The sequence below is a fragment of the Poecilia mexicana genome, unplaced genomic scaffold, assembly GCF_051168715.1.
Source record: "Poecilia mexicana isolate PSO_F unplaced genomic scaffold, ASM5116871v1 scaffold_15, whole genome shotgun sequence".
Classification (NCBI taxonomy): domain Eukaryota; kingdom Metazoa; phylum Chordata; class Actinopteri; order Cyprinodontiformes; family Poeciliidae; genus Poecilia; species Poecilia mexicana.
In genome coordinates this window covers 4,791,055-4,812,500 of record NW_028263384.1, presented here as the reverse complement: position 1 = coordinate 4,812,500, position 21,446 = coordinate 4,791,055, and the positions used below count along the sequence as shown (strand labels likewise).

Below are 21,446 nucleotides of genomic sequence, written 5' to 3'. Positions count from 1 at the left end.
CTGCGCAGCTGTTACAATTTTTTGAGTCTATTTGACCCATTAAAAGCGTCACAATTTTAAAGGCTTGCAACCGCCTTCTTTCTGTGGTCCAGTACTGATACTAGCACAATATTTACTGCTCATGAATTTTACATCCAACAGTCCACATCCAGTATGCAAGTAGGTTGCTTAAATGTTTTTCTATTACTTCCCCCAATACCTCTCCCCATGAGCAACAGCCAAAGCAATGTGCAACTACAAATAAAGCAATCCAAACTTCTCAAAAATGCTATAGTTGCATTTTATTCAAGCTGCAGTACATAACTTTAATAAAAAATATGTTTTCTCCATATTTGTTAAAGCTGTCACAATGTTGTAGCAGTTTGTTATGAGACAGATAATCTGTGAAAACAATCAATCTCCTCCATCTCCTTCCTGAATTACTATTACTGATTAAAGTAATGCACCAATCTGACCAAAACAACCAATCAGAATTAGTAGGATGCTCTTAGCACTGTGAATTAGCCTCATTCACTCACTGCTAAATGTGCTAATGGTGGAGAAACAACAAACAACAAAGAAACCATTTATCTGCCATCATTGGTAGCTATGCTAACTAAACTGATCATTCACAGTTTGAATCTGCACAGCTCTGTGTTATGCTAGCTGAGCACGACACAAATCGAGGGGGATGAAGGATGAGCATCACCACATGAGATTGTGATTGACAGCACTAAAACTGTCAACTGCCACTGACTAGATGTTTCTAGCACTGGGAGAAAGCAGATTTTTCACAGATTACCTCTCATGCCATACTGTCACAACTTAATGACAGTTTTAACAAATATGTTAAAAAAATATATTTATAAAAAAAGTTACATACTGCAGTTTTAATTTCACTCAGGAGAGGACGTGTCAGGAGAGACATGGGTTACAGCTTCTGCTGTAACCCATGTAACCCATCTGTTGTTAAGTGGTAAAAGGTACAGGGAACAATTAAATATATGAATATGTTGGTAATTTTTTTCCTTAATACATTAAATCAGTGGTCCCCAACCTTTTTATTACCACGGACTGGTGAAGACTTGGAAAATTTTGAACCGTCAGATAAAGCTTCTGCATGTTGGTGTTCCCACTAAATCCTGAATATACCTAATTTGGGTTGTCTTGGGCTTAATTAGTTACACTCAACAGTAATATCTCAGCTGACTGGATAATGGAGTAGAGGAAATGGCCACTCTTAATAGTTTGTTTATTGTTGAAATATTTAAAATCTGTTTTTATGAGTAACTTTTTTCCTGAGTAATCTAACAAAGGAGAGAGTTATATAAAATTTGGAGTTTTACAGAGTGATGAATTTTTAATAAAAAGCTGCCCCAACATAGATGCTCAAAAATCCTTTTTTGGACAGCAACAGTATGTTTTAACAGACAGACCAACAAGTTTAAGCTTCTTCAGTACACAGAAGTACTTTACCAGGTATTCTTTTTTTAAAAAGCAAACAAAACAAATTCATCACGGACTCCGTACAATACAGTCAACTCAGTATTATGCAATATTCCAGAATACTCACTCCAGAATCAGTTTATCTCTGAGGCAGCATTGATGATAAATCATGCAATGTTTGTAGGAGACTTTGGGTGACATTCTCTCTGGGGCACGTGTTAAGTTTTCTGTTCATAAGGTGTAGAATCCAAATTAAACAGGAGAGTATGTCATTTAGAAATTAAATTTATCAACCATGTCTTGTGAATTACATTTTCATTTAACAGATGGCAAACAGATAGATGGAAGCTTGGACCAAGCGAAGTATTGGTCCAATACATCTCCATCTCTCCCCAATTCAATCCAAGAGCTGCTCTCTTAAGATAAATGTATTTGTTGGAGCCGGATATCCAAGTTCCCATAATCTTGGTGCCATCACTGATTTGCCATCGGGGCTGTTCTTCACTTGGCAGATGTGACTTTGGAAAGGACAAGCTATTTTCATCAGAGCAATTAATTCAACATTTCTGAGTGCTGTGCCATGATGAAGGTAACAAAGTTTAAGATAAGAGGTGCTCTGGCATAATAACATTGGTTTGACATGCAAATTGCCACTTCCTCCCTCATGGCCAGCTCAGGATGATTGGAATACATGAAAAGAGGATGTTCAGCATATCCAGGTCTCATTCAAAGCAGGCAGCTGAACTCTGGCGATAAGGAAGCTGCAGTGGCAGCTGGCTTCTGAGGAATTATACCTTGTGTCATGCAACTTTATGCGGTCATCTGCCAGACTGGAACAGCACTCTTCACGTCTTCATATGATATTTAACTATATTTTCTGCCAAATGAAGTTTTTGCTTTAACTACAATCAGCCTGGAGTCAGTGCACGATGTTTGGAGTCGAAGGTTCACACATTCTTCACAGGTAAGAACAGAATAGAGTTCAGTTTTTCACTATATTAGCATGAGATTTCTTAAAAAGGGCTTAATTAATTGACAATGAAACCATTTCACAACATTTAAAAATTTAAATGAAGAATATATTTTAAATGATATTGTTTTCCAGTGATATTGAAACATGCATGGTTTAATAAAATCTAGGGAGATGTTTTACCCTGTATCAGTTGAGTTTCTTTGATGTTTTACAGAAGCTCTTATTGTATTGTTCAGTTTGAGTTAGACAAAAATGTGGCATTATTGCCGTTTTCTCTAAATGTTGCACAGTCAACAAAACTGTGTTTGCCATGTGATTCAGACTTAAAGTTTTATAAATAAGCTTGATTAGCGTTTATCTGCCACTTTTCCACCAGCTTTTCTTCGAGGCTGGCCCTGCTTTTAGGTCCCTGCTTTGGAGTAGGGCCAGCCGGTCCGGACCTGTTTTTGTGGTCGACGCAAACTTTGTGTCCAAAACTTTAACCTTAATTAGTGATAAACAAGATTGAGTTAAACTTTTAAACTTCTACACTGCAAAAACTGAAATCTTAGTAAGATTAAATATCTTAAATTAAGGAGATTTTTCTTGTTTTCTTTCTGACAAGATAATTTTTCTCACCAAGAGGGGTTTATGCGAGAATATTTTTCTTATAAGTGTTTTTGTACTTAATTATCTCAGTAAGATATAAAAGCTTGATATTAAGAAAATATTACTTATTATGAGTAAATATGTGCTAGAATATCAATATTTACCAATCAAACTTCAAGTCTAGAACTTGAATAAGTAAAATTTTCTTATTTCAAGCACAAAAAGAGAAATCACTTACTTAATGAAATGTCTCCGGATAATTAAAACAGACTATGTCCAAATGGAATCCTTTGTGCTATTGTCAATGAAAAATAAAAAAGAAACATGAACTTATACTCTTGTATAAGTTGGCAGAGTGTACTGGAAATTAGTTAAACGGTTGACATTTAACACAACAATTTCAGAGACAATATCAGTATTTCAGAGACAATATCAGTTTATATATCAAGATAATTCTTGGCATGTTTCCATCTGCTATGGACCTTCTTAATCTGATCTTCTTGATGCAAGATGTGGGACCTCTTACTGACATGTCATGAAATTTCTATTGATGTTTGATTTGAAATGTCTGGTATTCCAGACAATGAGATTAATAAACAACGTTGATTAGCTCAATGTGATGATAAATATTTTAATTTTTGGTTTATATTTCAAATTCTCACTTTATAAGTTACTAATATTAGTTTGAACAATTTTTTATTCATCATGACATCATACAATCCAAATGGGAAAGCGCCCAAAATGTCAGTGAGGTAGTAGTAATGTTCGATACAACAGATTTTCTTTCCGATCCAATACCGAGTAAAATTTAAGCTGTACTTTGCACAAAGTACAGATCCCATACTTTGTGCAAAGACAGTTAATTTGTTTCTTAATAAAATAAAAAAAATGTAATCCATATCTTGGCTTTATAAAAAGAACACAATGTACTCTGATGCACTCATTTTAAACTCAGAAGTACATTGAGACAACAATCTATACTATAAGCTATTTTAATTCAGCAGAAATATACAAAATATGTGAAAATGGTGTTGCAAATTAAAAAAACAAAGACAATTAGTAGAGTAATAACCCTACTAAATATATCCTTGTTTAATTATTAAAACTACTATAAAATGGTAGCTGAAATAACTCCATGTCACTTTTATAATCTGTCAACATGTTCATTTCTGAGTGAGTGAGCATCAGCAGCACGCTGTGCTTGGGCATTGCGTCCTTACACATTACACACTCACCAGGCGGAAGAAAAAGTAGTTCCCATTAACAACGTTTCATTTAGGCAAGATCTCTTTAGTTACTTTCTAACGTGCTCTTGTTAATCTAAATTATCTCAAATTACTAAAGTGTGGAAAGTATTGATCCTTGGATCTGACAATAGATTTTAAAGAATTAAGTTCTGGTATCGGAAGAATCGATATTTCAGTATCGATCCGCACATCACTAACGGCAACGCCAGAGATCATTTAACTGCCCGGATTAACGGTAACAGCCTAACTAAGCTATTATCTACTGTACTTTTATAAGATTTTCTTTTGGCAAATTCTCTAATCTCGGTTGGACACAGGGGTGGATCTAGAAAAATATCTATGGGAGGGTTGGCAGCTGCCACCCCTGAAAAAATCAAGAGGGGGGGGTGCCACCCCATAGATATTTTTCTAGATCCGCCCTTGTATATGTTTATTATATATGGTTATGTTTAATCAGTTAAAAATGCTAACTATGAAAACGCACAACTCGCCTCCAAATCATAGTGCAGCAGATAGAGCAGCTGCTCCTGCCGTCTTTTATCAAATGCCTTTTCTTTTTGTTGTGTCTTTTATTGCTTAAAATGACTCCACAAACGGATGACTTCTACAACGTCATCCGTGTTTGGTTATTCTAAATGTGGTATGTTGGAGATTTTACTGGATTTTCTTCTGGAATTAGGATGTTGGTGACTGAAATTGGTTCGTATGTGGTGTGTTACTTCTGCCGTGTGGCTGGACATACGAACTAATCAAACCTGTTATACGCTTTTACTGGCTCTTTGTGGTGATAGGGATTTGGAAAATCGGCTGACAATGGGGTATATGCCACGAGAGGTGGTGACGTATTTCCGTTTGAATTTATTCCACATAGGTTGGTTCCGGGTCCTGCTTGCTCCTATTGTTCTTGGCCGAAGCTGCTTGCAGCTTCGGCCAAGATCCTTGTTGTCGTAGCGCAAGATCCTTGCGCTACGATCCTTGTTCTTCGGCCAAGAACAATAGTACAGAATAGTACAGATCTGAACAATAGTACAGATCTTGATCTGTACCATGAAAAAGACGCGAAACTTAAAATATCTGTGAGCTGCTGGTACAACGACTGAGTTTTGTGGTGTGCCGTTGTTTCCAGTAATTAGTCGGTACCATCCAGTGCTTAGTTTTTTCATTTTCCAGCTGATATCAAGGCGACAGCGGACTGTAGCCAAAACTTAGCCACTACAGCTAACACGTGGTTTGTAGCTGCCTGCTATTTCAAAGCTTGAGGATATTGAAGATCCAGCGTCAGAAATGGGAAGATGGGGGATATAGAGGGAGTTGTACGTGGATTGTACGTCAGTCAGATTAAGGTCCAAAACCTTCGCTTTACAGCCGTTTAAGTGGCACCGACCCACATAAAAAAAACCACAGAACAAATGGTGCAAATCACGTATTTCCCGAATCCCGAATATATGATTATCTACCTTTGCTGTTTCATAATTATTATCCACGTTAGAGTGAATTTTTCCACTTGACTGCTATAATCTGTTCTTGCGTTACACAACGTAATTTCTCTTTTTTTCCCCCTGAGATTCTTCTTAGAAAATGAGGTTATGAAGTTACATCCTCCCGCTGCTTTTTGTTTTTAAAATGGTTAACGGTTACTGTGGACAAATCCAGCAAGGACCAAGTGAAAAACTCCATCTCTAACACAGAGTGACCTGTGTGGAAATAAATTGCGGAAGTGCTAAAACGGAAGTCCGTGGCATATACCCTATTCTTAAATCGTGCTGTGTGAACCAGACAAAACTTACAAGCACTACTCCTCTAGTCTCGATCACTGCCCTAAAGCTCTCTAACTCTGGTTGCTATGGTAACATTTAGTATCCCTTCAACATAATATAGATGCGCAACATAAACGGCCCGAAACATTTTACTTTTGTGAACATTTTAACTCATGATAACTAATGGGAGCGCTGCGCTTGTTTCTCTGCAACGAGACGGTCCCATCTGGGAGTGATGGGAGACAATAACACCCGAAGTGGTGCTTATATGCACAGGGTGTGTGGTCTCTACCTGGCGAAGCAGTTGGAAGCTTCATTGCCTCATTAGTGAGCCGGTCGCCGGCAGAGCAGTCTTGTAATGTGGGAATCAGCTACCGGTCCAGAATAAAGCCATTCTCCTGTCTCTTCTCTGGGCCTTTTCCCCTTCGCAAAGAAACCTTCCAAAGACACCTGATCTGTTTCTTACTCATTTTGCTGCTTGTGGGCTCATTGTTGGCGTTCAAGTTGTTACCCAGAGAATCCGGTTAAAGGATTTTCAAAATAAAAGATCCTTCAGACTCAAATACATAAAACCGAAAATATGTATTTATGTCTTGCGCGGCCCGGTACCAATTGGTCCACGGACTGGTACCGGTTCACGGCCCGGAGGTTGGGGACCACTGTTCTCAGTTAGAGAACTGACCTCTATGCATGAACATGCATGCTCTATGGATCACTTTTTAACAACAAAAACCACCAGAAAAGACATCCCACCACACAGACCTTTGGATGGGAAGGGGCTCAAAGTTAAAAAGGGGCTCACTGAACAAGATCTTAAAACATCGTACACACCAATACCCATATTAAGAATTTATATTAAGAACCCATATTTGTCATGATTTGTCCGGTGACAGTGGTGAGGCAGAAACGCTTAGGACCCAGGTTGCAGTGATGAAGGATATTTAATGATGAAAAAAGGTTTCAAAACCGTCCAAAACACTGGCAGCACAGCTGCCAGTGGAGGCTATGGCTCACACTGGTAGCAACAGGTTAAACGAATGGACAGGAACATGCAACTTGCGCTACGACACTACAAACGAACAGCGACACAAGACAAGAACCCAACAAGAGACAAAAACAGGTGGACTTACATACACAGGAGGTAATTACTGGGAACGCAACACACCTGGGAAACAATCATGAGACTCAGACAGAACCTAAGGTAAAACACACAGAAAAACTCAAATCAACACAGAGAAAACCAAATCCTTACAATATTTTCCCCAACAGGTGTAATGTTGCTGTTTCCGCTACTGACAGTCATGCTGGGTTTTAGTTTTTGAGCCCACATGCAGAAACTCACAGAGAGGCAGAATGAAAATTTAGATGTTTGACAAAGATAAAAAGCTCAAAACATCCACAGTCGGGAAGCTGCAGTGGGAGGACTGGCACAGCTGCACACAGGGGAGAGTGGAGGTGAGTTTAATGACCGTAGGAAATCAGGCAACTTGTATGGGTTCGAAGCTTACTTGTGATAAAGAGTTCTGGTCAGGGGAAGGTTCCGGTACCAGGTTGCGGCTAGGCGTAGAGGCTGACTCGGAGAAGGATGAGGAAGGGAACGACTCGTGAGTGTGAGAGAGAGAGACCAGGAGTCTTCGGGGCGGACTCCAGCCGGAGGCGCACAGTGGGCTCTTAAACAGAGGGATGTGGGGGGACTCCAGTTCCCGGTGAGTCTCGCTCCCAGCGTCATGAGGGGACTTCCCTCTAGGCTCGACAACAGGAGTTCTCCGGGGAAAACTTGAAGATGTCCTGGAAGAGGTCACAAAACAACAGGTAAGCTCTTAAGGCAACTAGAAACAATCTCAATGAACAGAAGGGAGGCTGGAGGTACCACAATAGGTAAAACACTCTGGCGGTGAAGAGCGGGAGCCTGCCGCTTAAATACTCCTCTAGATGACGATTAGAGCCAGGTGCGTACCGCGGAGCCTGCTGACACACCCACCAAGGAAAAAGAAACAGCCTCTGGCGCCCTCAGATGGTCAGAGCTGAAAAAGAAGAAAACCCAACCTGGTACCTAACAGACAGAGCTTGAGAGCTACATCATTTTTTGATGTTAGCACCTCTGAGATCTAGAATTGTAAGGTTCAGAGATATCAAGGCAAAGAATACTGTATTACTGTCAGTAGCTGCTGGTAGGGCCATTCAGGGGCCCTCCAGACATGTGGGGGCAATGCAGTATATTTTCCCCAACAGGTGTAATGTTGCTGTTTCTGCTACTGACAGAGCTTGAGGGCTGTGTTGATCTGAGACTGTAGCTGTGAAACAGACCAGAGGAGAAGGTCACTGGTTATGAAATTATGAAATAAGCACATTTCCTACCATTTTACGCCTCTATAACAACTTGGCTGCATATTGCTCTAAAGATCAAAAAAGCTAAATTTTTTGATCTTTGATGGGGTTTTTTTATGTTGGCACCTAAGGTTTTGTAAGGTTGAGAGATATCAAGGCAAAGAATACTGTATTACTGTCAGTAGCTGCTGGTAGGGCCATTCAGGGGCCCTCCAGACATTCAGACGCCATAAATGGTTGAATTGTAACACAGACCATAGAGCTAAACCTGTAGCATTCATTTACTGAGAATGACAATGTTGTACATTTAGAATTTAATTAGGACCTTTACTTTGTAAAAGTTTAAAGAATCATCTTGATAGCTTGATTGTTGTGTTACCGTGGCTACAATATGGTGTAACCCTTGTGTTTGAGTTGGGTTTGTTCACAAATACATCAGTGCAAATAATAATCAATAATCAGTGATTGATTTTAAATTCAGTCAATTAACCTGAGCCCCCTCTCACAGAATTCACTAAATCTATATTTAAGCACTGTTAGTGATGCTGAGGTTCTTAGGAGGATGCCAGGGAGCCTAAATCATGATTCTGTTTAAGGCCCCATATTACCTTGGGCCGGCCCTGCATGAACAGCTGCTGCGATGCGCATCTTTGAATCTACCTGGAATACCCCGGTACTCCCTATGTCAGTCCGCCGATGCTTTGGGGACATTTTGATTTCTTTAATTGTGGCATGTTTGACTTTAGCTGCGGTTCAAATTATTGGTACAGTATTTTCGCTGACGGTTGTGATATTTTGTGAACTCCAAATGCCATGAGCCGAATATTCTTTTAACAGTAACTGCAATAACTTCTATTCACAGCCACTCACCTCCAGCCCAGATCCCGTCAGCAGCGTGTTGCTTTAACCCGCCTAGTAATGCAGAGAGCGAACAGTGAGCAGGTGGTACCGGGGCTTTTAGGTGCGTTGCAGTGACAGTCGCTGTACTGTTTCTTTACATCAGGGTGTCTGATATAAACACAGACATTCTTTATATCTGTCGGTGGGACCGACAAAGGCTACCTGTAGGGAACTGGGTCCAGCACTGGGACAGCCTGATAAAATTAAATTTCGAAGTTTTCTCTGCAACCGAACAATTTCTGTGATGGCGTTTTTTTCCCCCGCTATTGCGAGGACAATTATGAAAATATAAATAGAAACAGTTTTTCACTTCAACATCAGACTTACTTTTTTATTCACAAACAAGTGTATGTTGAAATTTTTTTTAAATAATTTGATAGTTAGAGGGCGCAGATCCTATCAGGATAGCACCTGGGCTGCTGAAGTGGAGTCGGTGGAAAAGGTGCATATGTGTTTCTTAAACTTTTTCAGACCGAGGACCACTTAACCCATGTTAAGAAAGCGAGATATTTACTACCTGTTGCTCGTTGTTATCTCGTCTCCCCAGGTCCGTTAATGTCGTGTGTACAAGTGAAACCATAAGGACAACAGTCACTGTTCAACTTCACAATCAACCAGAATTTTATTCAAACTATCAAGTGCCTAAAATCACACCAACAACGCAACATAATCATCAAAAATCAAAGCCACAAAGAAGGAATTAATTACCTTAGGAAAATTACAAAGACAAGCATTTGGAGACCATTGTGTGTGGCAGTTAAGACAATTCCACCTCAGTGATATGGTTGGCTGTTTTAGATCAATAACTTTTATATCAAGATGGGTTCGTTACTGTCTGAATTTACCGTTTAGAGGTGGTCTTAAACAGCCCATAAATGACGTGTTGCTGTTTGTACGCCAGAGGCCATGCAGGCCAAGGGATATTGTAAAATTAATACATTCTTTGCCAAGTGCAAGTGGTTGTCAATTTTCCAATTTGTTATAAGATTGGCTTAATATTCCTAGGAAATGGAAGACAACTGTTCCACAGGAAAGCCTTGCATTCCAATGAAATTACTGCCATATGGGTGTGCTATGGTGGCGCAGGGGTTAAGCACAACCCATGTATTCCTGGCCTGGTGACCTTTGCTGCATGTCTTTCCCCATTTCTCATTACCAACTTTCCTGTCAATTAACTATGAAATAAAGGCCAATAGAGGCAATAAAACCTTTAAAAAGAAATTGCTGCCATATTATCATTTCCAGACCTACCTGAACTATATATAATATTTTATTTTGATAAATAAAATATGAACACTGAAAATTGTCAGCATACCTTCAACTGAAAGTCCGCCGGACGTCTAATGGTATTTCATTTTTAAGTCTGGAAAATGTTGTCAGCGGGCGTTAGGTGAACCTTCAAACACAACATTTCAGCGGACGTCAATGTTTAACGCATTTCTTTCAATTCCAAAGTTATGTAATATATTATGTTGATCATGAAACTTAATCCCAATGGAATACATTGAATTTGGTGGTTTTAATGTGAGAAACATTTTAATTTTGTCACAACTAAACTAGATGACGTGTGAGTTTTATCCTTCGTTATTTCAGATGGTCATCATGACCTGCTGCTGTTCACACAACATCAGCTGAGAAACAACTTCACAGGAAGACATAAACAGGAAGAGTGCTGCCTCCTATGGCTGATACCAGCACACAGGTCACGACTCAGTCTGAGATCATCAACTTCACCAGCAACTTCACCGGCAACAGCACTACATCTACAGCTGTGCAGGTAGCCACTGTGATGAAGTGGTTGACATTTGGCATCGGGTTGCCCGTTCTCGTCCTGGCACTTTACGCCCTCAAGAACCTCTCCAAAGGTTTGAAGAGATTTTCTTTTACTTTTATTACACAAGACTAAGTTGACATAATCCCACAAGATGATTACTTATGCAAAATATGTAACAGAACAAAAAACATTTTCTCTCAAATATCATTGGCTTTTGTTTTAAATTTTTATACATTTATTTTTAATACATGCATTTTTTTTTATCCAGGCTCATGTTTAAAGTAGTCTGCTGTGCTCAGTTGAGCACTTAATAATCTAAGAATAAACATCAAGCCTGAAAACATAAAACTGTAACACACTGAATGTTCTCTCTGCTTGTTTTTTTGTGTTGAATCCTGATACTCTCATGGAACTGTTGTTAGTCAGTTGCTATGGCAATGCATCTGTGTGCAACATAGCTGACTCAGAGAATGAGAAAAAAGAAAACAAAGTTGTTCTTTAACAGTTTTTCTGGGTTATTGTCTCTCTGCTGTGGCGCACCGACCTGAATTAATAACACCAACATCTCCAGGTCTCGTTTTGTGTACAAAATGGTTCTACTGCAGCAGCGCCACTTTGGTTGACATGTAAAAGAATTGCCTTCTTGTTTTCCAGCGTTCTGCGCATGTGTGTAATTTCCAGATGTCAACAATAATATTGTTGACATCTGGAAATGCCAACACGAGGTTATTGTGTCAACAATAACCATCGAATTAATGGAAAAGGAAGGAAAATGTGTAGGTTTGATAACCCTGTTGTTGCACAACTTGGACTCACTTTACAAGTGCACCATAAATGTTTCCATCATGGTCTTATGTTAAAAGCAGGGTTCATATGGAGTCTTAAGGAATTGGATCAGGAGGTTTTCACCAAGAGAGAACAAATGGGCAGATTTCTTATAGAGCTGAGCTGTGTAGATTGATTATCTCTATTAGATTTTTTTTTCTTTTGTTAATACAATAACTCCAGGTTATTGTGTCAACAGGTAAATGCTGCAGCAGGTAAATGATGCAGCATTTACCTGTAGCATGTCTACAGGTAAATACTGAGAAACAACTTAACCATGGGTTAATGCATGGACTAATGTTCATGCATTATGTTCATGCATTATGTTCATGCATTATGGACATGTGTAGCAGCTCCCCAGCACTTGAATTAATTTGCGCGGTCTCGACGGGTGATTTTCAAGGTTTGTTTATTTTTCTTTGATGTGGACCATCAGTCATCTCAATCATCTTGATTACCTCAGTTACCGTAATCCACCGTGAAAACTAAACAGATATACAAATATTAGAATATAAACTTACAACACAAACAACAAAATAAAACATACCTCGCTGCTTTCACCGGGGAACACTAAGTGTTGATAGTGCCAAGCACATCTCTGACAGTTTGTTCAAGTCATTCATTGGTACAATGATTTGCCAGCTTTTTTAGGGCCTGCCCTCATTAGTTACGGTACATAACAAAACAAAAAAACTTTATAAAGTGCAAATACAATTAAACAAAACAAAATACAAACCACCAACAGTGCTAATCAAAACAGACATATTATTAAACAATCTGCAACATTCTTCAAATAATTTACAATAAATAGTCTACAAATTTGAATAATTTAAGCAACTTAATTTAAATGGTTCACTATCCATTACAACATGTGAGTTGTCTCTGCTGCTCTGTTCAAAACTTTTCGTATTGATACGTTTCTCTGATTTGGTCTTGCGAATGAACTTGTGCCAGTTTGTTTGTCTCTGCGATGTGATGCCATGTTACCCCGCCTTAATGATAAGATAGAAGATATGAAATCTTGAAATCTTTGAAATCGTGTTTTCAAAGAGTACATAATGTCATCCACCCCAACAAACCGACCAGGGTCTTTGGAAGAGAAATCGGCCCACAGCATCACAGGTTCTCCTCTATATTTTACGGTTGTAGCAAGATCATTTCAAGGATCACATGTCCATCTGTGAAAGCTGACCCAACTGTCACACAGACCTGAATGGTGATCATTTTTTTTGTTTATCCTTTAGTTTAGATATTAATTAGTGAATAGTTTAGATTTCTATTTTTTAAAATTATTTTCATTAGCCTGACTCTTTAGTTAACTATTTGCAGTGCACACATTTAGTTAAATTTATTTGTCAGTTCTTTATATTTTTGTTAAATGCAACAAATTAATTTCTTTGTTTTGAGTTACCAGTTTCCTTTGGAGCTGCTGCTGGAGGGTCGCAGAAGAGCTCCAGCTAATTGACATCCTTATGGCTGGCAAACCTCCTCAGCGGGTCATTCCATTTGTTTGCCGGGGGATGAGGAAATTTGGTTTTCTTTAGTTTATATTGACCATTTCTTTAACGATTCTTCTATTTGGTAGTTTCATTCTAATGTTTATTTAATTTAAAAATTTGGGTAACACTTTATTTGAAGGGGGTTGAATAAGACTCTCATGATACCATCATAAACATGACATAACACCTGTCATGTTCATGAATAAGCCTTCATGAATATTTATGACTGTTGTCATAAAGTGTCATTCGGTAAATTATGACACTTTTAATACAAAGTTGACATTATTCAAAAGGTCTTTGTTATGACAACTTGACATTAACCAAAACATCATTACTGATATAAATTTATTATAAAATAATTACTGATTTCACTTTAAAAATTAGGTAACTTTATGTTATTAAAGGTAAAGTTGAAACAGTAATGATTTCTTGGTTAATGTCAAGTTGTCATAACAAAGACATTTTGAATAATGTCAACTTTGTATTAAAAGTGTCATAATTTACCGAATGACGCTTTATGAAAACAGTCATAAATATTCATGAAGGCATATTCATGTTCATGACAGGTGTTATGTCATGTTTATGAAAGTGTCATGACAGTCTTATTCAACACCCTTCAAATAAAGTGTTACCAAGATTTGGTATTGTATTGTTAGTATTTGTTTAAGTTCTTGTATGTTTAATTACCCCTCGTGTGTCAGCCGTGGTCTGATCAGCCACTATTTAAGTTCCCCTCATGTCTTGTTTGTTAGGTCAGTTTTGTGCTTGAGTTCTTTGTGTTACTATCTGAGTTGCAGTTTGTTATGTTGACCTCAGTTTTGGGCCCAGTTCTTCATTGTTTAATTATTTTTGAACTTTTTTGTAATAAATTAAGATTATTTTTGGATTCCATTCAGCGTCTCTGGCTGGCCTGTGTCAGAAACCTCACACCATCTTTTGCATTTTTGACAAACATCTCAGTAAAATTCGTTTCATGGTTCCAGTTAAATTCTCAGTAGTGTTTACTAAACTTTTATATGGATATACACTAGATATATCCATAGGAACAAAACTGTTTTGTTTTTAATCTGGCATTACTTCCAAACAACAGGTTGACTAATTAAGCTATTTCAACCTGTCTGTACGAAAAATAAGACAGAAATATTAGATGCATCATTGCCTTCGTAGTTAACATGTCTGCATGCTGTTAGCATATAAAACCAAAGTTAAATTTCTTATTAAAGCTGTTTCTGATTGAGAGATGCTGATAGGATCTAATTATCTCTGCTCGCTCCTTTTCCCTTCCTCCTAAGCCCAAGATTCCAATCTTTTCTGCAGCTATTTAAATTTTTTTTGCCTCCTTTACCTTCCTACCCAGGTGCTGATTGCTGGAAATACATTAGCTCTTACAGTTTACTGCAGGGAAACAGAAAGTCATAAATTACTCTTTTGAAACTCCCAGAAAATCTGAGATATATACACACACACACACACAGTGGCGCAAAAAGTTGGTATGCAGCGCATGCAACGCATAGGGGCGCTGCACCAGAGGGGGGGTCAAAACCCCGTGTGGAGGGTGCGACGACCCGATGATGCCTTCGCATACACTTCACTGCGCCCTTACGCTCCTTCACCTCGCGCACATGTAAATGTAAATGTAGCGAGTTTTACCTTTCACATGTCTTCGTCTCGGGGGGTGCGCCAATTTATGTTTTCGCATCCACCTGAATAATATGTAGTTGCGCCACTACATATTATATATATATATATATATATATATATATATATATATATATATATATATATATTTATATATATATATATATATATATATATATATGTATATATATGTATATATATATAAAAAAAATTCCCCTCTCACCCTCCGTGGGTGGTCTCTTTCATCCTCTGAGCTCGGGTCCTCTACCAGAGGCCTGGGAGCTTGAGGGTTCTGCGCAGTATCTTGGCTGTGCCTAGAACTGCACATTTCTGGACTGAGATGTCTGATGTTGTTCCTGGGATCTGTTTGAGCCACTGCTCCAGTTTGGGGGTGACTGCCCCGAGGGCCCCGATGACCACAGGCACCACTGTGGTCTTCACCTTCCAGGCCTTCTCCAGTTCCTCTCTGAGGCCCTGGTATTTCTCCAGTTTCTCATGCTCCTTTTTCCTGATGTTGTGGTCACTTGGTATTGCTACATCCACCACAACGGCTTTCCTCTGTTCTTTATCCACCACCACAATGTCCGGTTGGTTCGACATTACCATCTTGTCTGTCTGGATCTGGAAGTCCCACAGGATCTTAGCTCGGTCATTCTCCACCACCTTTGGGGGTGTCCCCCATTTTGACCTCGGGGCTTCCAGTCCATATTCTGCACAGATGTTCCTGTACACTATGCCCGCCACTTGGTTATGTCGTTCCATGTACGCTTTCCCTGCCAGCATCTTGCACCCTGCTGTTATGTGCTGGACTGTCTCAGAGGCCTCCTTGCACAACCTACACCTTGGGTCTTGTCTGGTGTGGTAGATCTGAGCTTCTATTGCTCTGGTGTTTAGGGCCTGTTCCTGGGCGGCCAGGATGAGGGCCTCCGTGCTGTCCTTGAGTCCAGCTTTCTCCAGCCATTGGTAGGATTTCCTGATATCAGCCACTTCAGTTATTTGTCGGTGGTACATCCCATGTAGGGGCTTGTCTTCCCATGATGGTTCCTCCAGCACCTCGTCCTCTGTTCCCCATTGCCTGAGACATTCGCTGAGCACATCGTCCGTTGAGGCTTTGTCCTTGATGTATTTATGGATCTTAGATGTTTCATCCTGGACAGTGGCTCTCACACTCACTAGTCCTCTGCCTCCTTCCTTACGGCTCGTGTACAGTCTCAGGGTGCTGGATTTGGGGTGGAACCCTCCATGCATGGTTAGTAGCTTCCGAGTCTTAACATCCGTGGCCTTCATCTCTTCCATTGGCCAGCTAATTATTCCGGCAGGGTATCTGATTACTGGTAAGGCATAGCTGTTTATTGCACGGATCTTGTTCTTGCCATTGAGCTGGCTTCTCAGGACTTGCCTTATTCGTTGGAGGTATTTGGCTGTGGCTCCTTTCCTTGTGACCTCATCGAGGTTGCCATTTGCTTGTGGTATTCCCAGGTACTTGTAGCTGTGCTCTATGTCTGCTATCGTTCCCTCTGGGAGTGAGACCCCTTCTGTGCGGACGACCTTCCCTCTCTTTGTAACCATCCGGCCACACTTCTCTAGTCCGAATGACATCCCAATGTCAGTGCTGTAGATCCTGGTGGTGTGGATCAGTGAGTCGATGTCTCGCTCGCTCTTGGCGTACAGCTTGATGTCATCCATGTAGAGGAGGGTTTTGACCCCATGTATATATATATATATATACACACACAAAATATTGTTTTTAACTTGCATTGTTTCAAAATGAGCTTCATGTCGCACCGAGGCTTAAATACAATTTCTTAATGTAATATAGTTAATTATTTTTACGTCTTTCATACTCCTGCTAATTGATATGCATTACTGGACTGCACAGAGCCTATTGGTCGCTATGTGATTCAGTGTGTCCAGAAAACCATTTTATCCCAATACAGCACAAGGAGAAATCTGTCACAAAAATATTAGTAGCGCCATCATTTGTTATTAGATATATCTATTAAGTACGACTTAAAATAAAAATTAGAAAACTGATGTTTGATCAATTCTCCATGATACAAATTTATAAACAGTTTAGTTTCTGTTAGTTCTGTCAAGATGCAAGAAGGGGTGAATTTCTATTTATATTGGTCAATCGTTTTATTTTAAATATGCTGTAGGAGCCGTAGTTTGACGACTGTTATATATATCACCACGGTTTGCGAACACAGGGGATTAGCTCAGTTTTTGTCACTTGTTTTTAGGAATTGCAGCAGCTGCAGTGCACCACAATACAGGTACAATAAAGCTGATAAACAGGTGGAAAACCAAACTAGACAGAACCACTTCTGATTGTTTGCCAAGCCAAACATCCAATAAAAGTTCCACCACGCCACTACTAAGGCACTGGGGTCATGTTTCTCGACACAGGCAAAAGAAGGTTCAATTTCCAAACTTATTGATTATTCTTGGTGATTTATTTTCCTCTTTCACCAATTACAGAGTTCAAACTTTCATTTGTTCTCATGCTACCACTCTTGCTCTGGTAAAAACCATCAGCCCCAAACCCAAATGTCTGCTGGTCCTTCACCAGGCCCCTACCTTATAGAAAGTGGACTGACCCACATTACTTCCTGTCTAAATTTAGACAATAAATAATAAAAATAATAAAACAAAAAATAAATAAAATCAACAATTATCAACCTACAAATAAACTCTGTAAATAATACAAAAAATAGAAATTTAAGAATAAAGTAACAAAATTCAACGGATAAAGAAATAAAGAAAAAATAGCTCCAACAACTTCTATTCCGCTTTTCTCGCTCTGTTACACACACACACACACACACACACACACACGCACACACACACGCACACACACACGCACACACACACACACACACACACACACACACACACACACACACACACACACACACGGACCCGTTGCCATGGCAACCGACAAACAACAGCTCAACGAGCAGATAGAGCAGAGATTACCGACCAGGGGAATCAACACCAAACAACAAACACTTCCCACACAAAAAAGTAGCAAAAACACTAAAACAGAACATCCAGTCTGTTACATTATGTTGTCAGGCATAATGACAACATTATGTTGTCATTATGCCTGACAACATATTGTGATTATTAATAAGTTTTCGCCTGATCACCGCGGTGGTTGATTAGCTGATTTAAACAGCTGTTCTACTGATGACTTGGTGTGCGGGTTGATCAGTTTTAGTGCTAACAGAACCAAAACACACCGAACTCCACAGCACATGTTAATGTTATCAAAGTCAATACCAGGCCAGCAACAGTTAGGCTAGTATAACTGAGCCACTGCTCAGTTCAATCTTTTCTTTAAATTAAAACGTTTTCCTCACCTGTGAAATCTGAAGCCCTTATTACCATTATCTATGGTTTAATTAACTGCTAAACATTGCGTCCATTGTTCTGATTCTTTGCGTGATTGTAGTAATTTCCTGACCACCGATATTCCTGACTCAATGGACAGCAATGGCGCATGTGTGACTTACAATAAATCACGTAATGTCCAGTCCAGTAATATTTATCCATCAATGCTGCTGCCTCGCGCTCTGTCCTTCTCTCGCACTTCCCGCTACTTAGCAGCGGGTGTCAGGTTACATTGTGTTGCATTCAATGTTGTCGGAAAAAAAGAGTTTCATGCGCTTAATGTCCGATTTGCCATAACTATTTATTAAATTCATTGTTGCTAGCTGGGGTGGCAACAGGGATGGCAAGGCTCTCGTTTGGGGTGGTAACTGCCACCCCATGCCACCCCAGTAGATCCGCCCCTGGCTTTGAAATATTGGAATTTGGACTTTAAGAAGTTTTCTGTACAAGGCCAGCCTTATTGTAGGCAAGCATCTTTATCAGCAATACATTTCTCCTTGTCTGTATTTGATCAAAGATCTCATCTAACTCTAGCTGTAGACAAACATCAAATAACCAAATAGTCCTGTTTATTTGAGACCTAGGCAATATGTTGCCTAATATATGCAATCTTCCAGTGTAAGTTATTTCTAACTCTGCGTTTTCTTTCTAGGTGAGAGCAAGGTTCCCATGCACATCATGTTCCTCCTGGTGTCGGACATCATCAGCTTCTTCAGCCGTCCCTCTGTGGATCATAGCACGGAAACTGACCAGGTCTTCTCCAGAAATGGCACAGACATCATCTTTTACTTTGGGGTCATTTCCAACATTGCCTTCATGCTGTTCATAGCTCAGGAGCACCATCTGCTGGTGGCCTACCCACAGTGTCTTGGCTGTTGCACCAGTATCAGGCAATCATCTGCAGTGACCTTTCTGGCGTGGGCCAGTCCTTTCGCCATGCTCACCCTCGCCTTGCTAGGCTACAACCTGTGGTTTGCTGTCTCTCTGCTCACTCCTTTTCCCTTCCTCCTTTTTTTCGCTGTGGATTCCTGGCGGGCCCTACACTGCTCCCGATCCAACCCACCGAGCCCAGAGAAGAGGAGGACAGTGTTTGGCATCGGGGCAATCTGGGCCAACTACACTTTTCTTTATGCCCCCTTTATCCTCAGCATCCTCTTGGAGGCTCTGTCCTTCAAGGACAAAGTCCCCTACCTGGGGCTGGTGTCTCACCTGCTTCTCTACCTCAGCCCGCTGGTAGACCCCTTCCTTTATATCTTCATGACCAAGGGTCCAAAAGAGGTACTGCGAGCTCTACCCTGCTGTCAAAAATTACAAAAGAAAGAAAACACGACACCCACAGTAGAAACTGTGGCTGAAACTGTAGAAACAAAACTTTGAAGACAGGTATATTCAGCAGAGATCATTGTGAGCATCCTGTGTTTTCAGTGGGATGAATTAAACCCCTGTTGGACTTCTTTAATTAATAAATAAAATTTAATGGAAGATAAATGGAAGACAACATATTTAACAGTGATGTGCGGTCAGGTCATCATGGAAAAATAATATATAATAATAAAATCATTTATAAAGATATTTTCACCCTGTGGTTTGTACTATATAGTACCTATTTTTCATTTAATTTAACCAAATCTGATTAACTTTTTCTTCAAAATCGCTGAATTTTCGCATATTCCCATTCAAATGCTTGGAAGCGAAGCCGGTGAGGCAGCACCGAGCTGAGCCTCTCGCTAACTGCACCGGTTGCCACTCTATGAGAGCATGCTCCTCTTGTCTGTACGTCGCCAATAAAATGGTTAAAAACATTTAATGCATGAACTCATTTTCCATAATTTAGTTTATGTATTTAATGTACTGTGTTTTTATTGTCACCAACTGTGTGTGTAATGTGTTTCGTGTGCTGAGGAGCGATCATAAACAGCAGAGAACAGATTCGAGGCAAGGCAGGCAGTTCTCTTGCCTCATTGCTGGGGCGCTCATGATCCCAGACATTGTGACTCCACAACTGCAGAGTAAGAGACAGTAACAGCGAGCTAGCCATACAGTCGCTGAGCTGATACAGAGAGCGAGAAAAACGTGATTTTGAGTTGTACTTTAACGGTTTCTCCGTTTGCTGTTAAGCACAGCACGAAATGAATAATATCTACATGTCTAAGTTTGATTGAAATAACGGAATTATTCTGCGGCGTGGCTAAGCATCAAATGTTAAAGAATAGTCTTTTTGCCCTCCAGCATTGTGCGCATGCGCAAAATTTCCTCAAGTAAACAATAACATGCAGGGGGTCTAGATTTGCAAATCCGATTATAATATATAAGCCTCACCAGCTATGAACCTCACCGCACGTCACTGATATTTAAAGATGCCATTCATTGCAAAATATGCTCAAAAATTGAGCAATGGGAACAAAATCAGTTTCAATACTTTGATAGCACCTGCTTTGTTGATGGGAGAAATATTTATCTCCAGATGAACCTCAAATTAGGAGTAAAAACTACCAATCTAGTGTGGATTCTTGATGGAACAGGACTGAATGTCTTTTACAATATTTAATATTTTTTTCTTATTGTTGTTAATTTAGAACATTTGGGTTAAACAGAGGCACACATATGGCAACACCTCAAACACATCACTTCTGTGACATCACGAAAAATTGAAACAGAATTCACCCAGATAGCAGGAAGAGAACTAGTGCATCCAGATGGCTGGCTTGTTTTTGGAGAATTTCTAGAAATCTGAAATTTGTCTGTTTAGACATTTTCAAACCCTATGGGGGTTCTGTCACGGAGTCTGGTCCATTGCCTCAGCAAATCAAAATATGTTGAAATTATTGAAAAGAAATAGGGAATTTTCTTCATACAAATGTGTGGCTTATCTCCATAAGCCATGTGGCTTCATACAATTTGTATGAAGAAAATTCCCTATTTCTTTATTTTAGGCCCAGTGGACAAGGCATTCTGGCGCTGCGGGTTGTAGGTTCAAGTCCCACATGGGTTGTTGATGAGACTTTTACTGTAAAAGTAGAAACAGAATCTCATCCATGTTAAGAATCCATTGGGATTGTGTTAGTTTTCATTTGTGCCATGGAACATAAAAAGCTT

General features: G+C 39.7%; 2 protein-coding genes across 3 annotated transcripts in view; one reads left to right on the top strand and one right to left on the bottom strand.

Moving 5' to 3' along the window:
* Positions 1-5,798: 5,798 nt before the first annotated feature.
* LOC106908370 (endothelial PAS domain-containing protein 1-like) overlaps positions 5,799-21,446 on the bottom strand; it is a 301,962-nt gene continuing 286,314 nt past the window's right edge. The window contains exons 17-19 of one of the 2 annotated variants that reach the window (XR_015765374.1): positions 7,861-8,014; positions 7,499-7,778; positions 5,799-7,423 (exon numbers count right to left, since the gene is read on the bottom strand). The gene's annotated coding sequence lies outside the window, so the exon portion shown is untranslated. The remainder of the gene's footprint in view (positions 7,424-7,498; positions 7,779-7,860; positions 8,015-21,446) is intronic. The other variant, XR_015765376.1, reaches the window with a different exon arrangement.
* Positions 9,144-20,126, top strand: LOC106912325 (uncharacterized). The gene is made up of 2 exons (XM_088012917.1): positions 9,144-11,083; positions 19,003-20,126. The coding sequence occupies exons 1-2, from the start codon at positions 10,900-10,902 to the stop codon at positions 19,725-19,727; spliced, it is 909 nt and encodes a 302-aa protein (XP_087869043.1). The 5' UTR covers positions 9,144-10,899; the 3' UTR covers positions 19,728-20,126.

What these genes read in the sequence shown, in the direction of transcription:
- LOC106912325 (XM_088012917.1), top strand. Translation starts at nt 10,900, where the DNA reads ATGGCTGATACCAGCACACAGGTCACGACTCAGTCTGAGATCATCAAC. An exon ending in CCTCAAGAACCTCTCCAAAG is followed by an intron (nt 11,084 to 19,002) that starts GTTTGAAGAGAT and finishes TTTTCTTTCTAG; the next exon opens with GTGAGAGCAAGGTTCCCATG.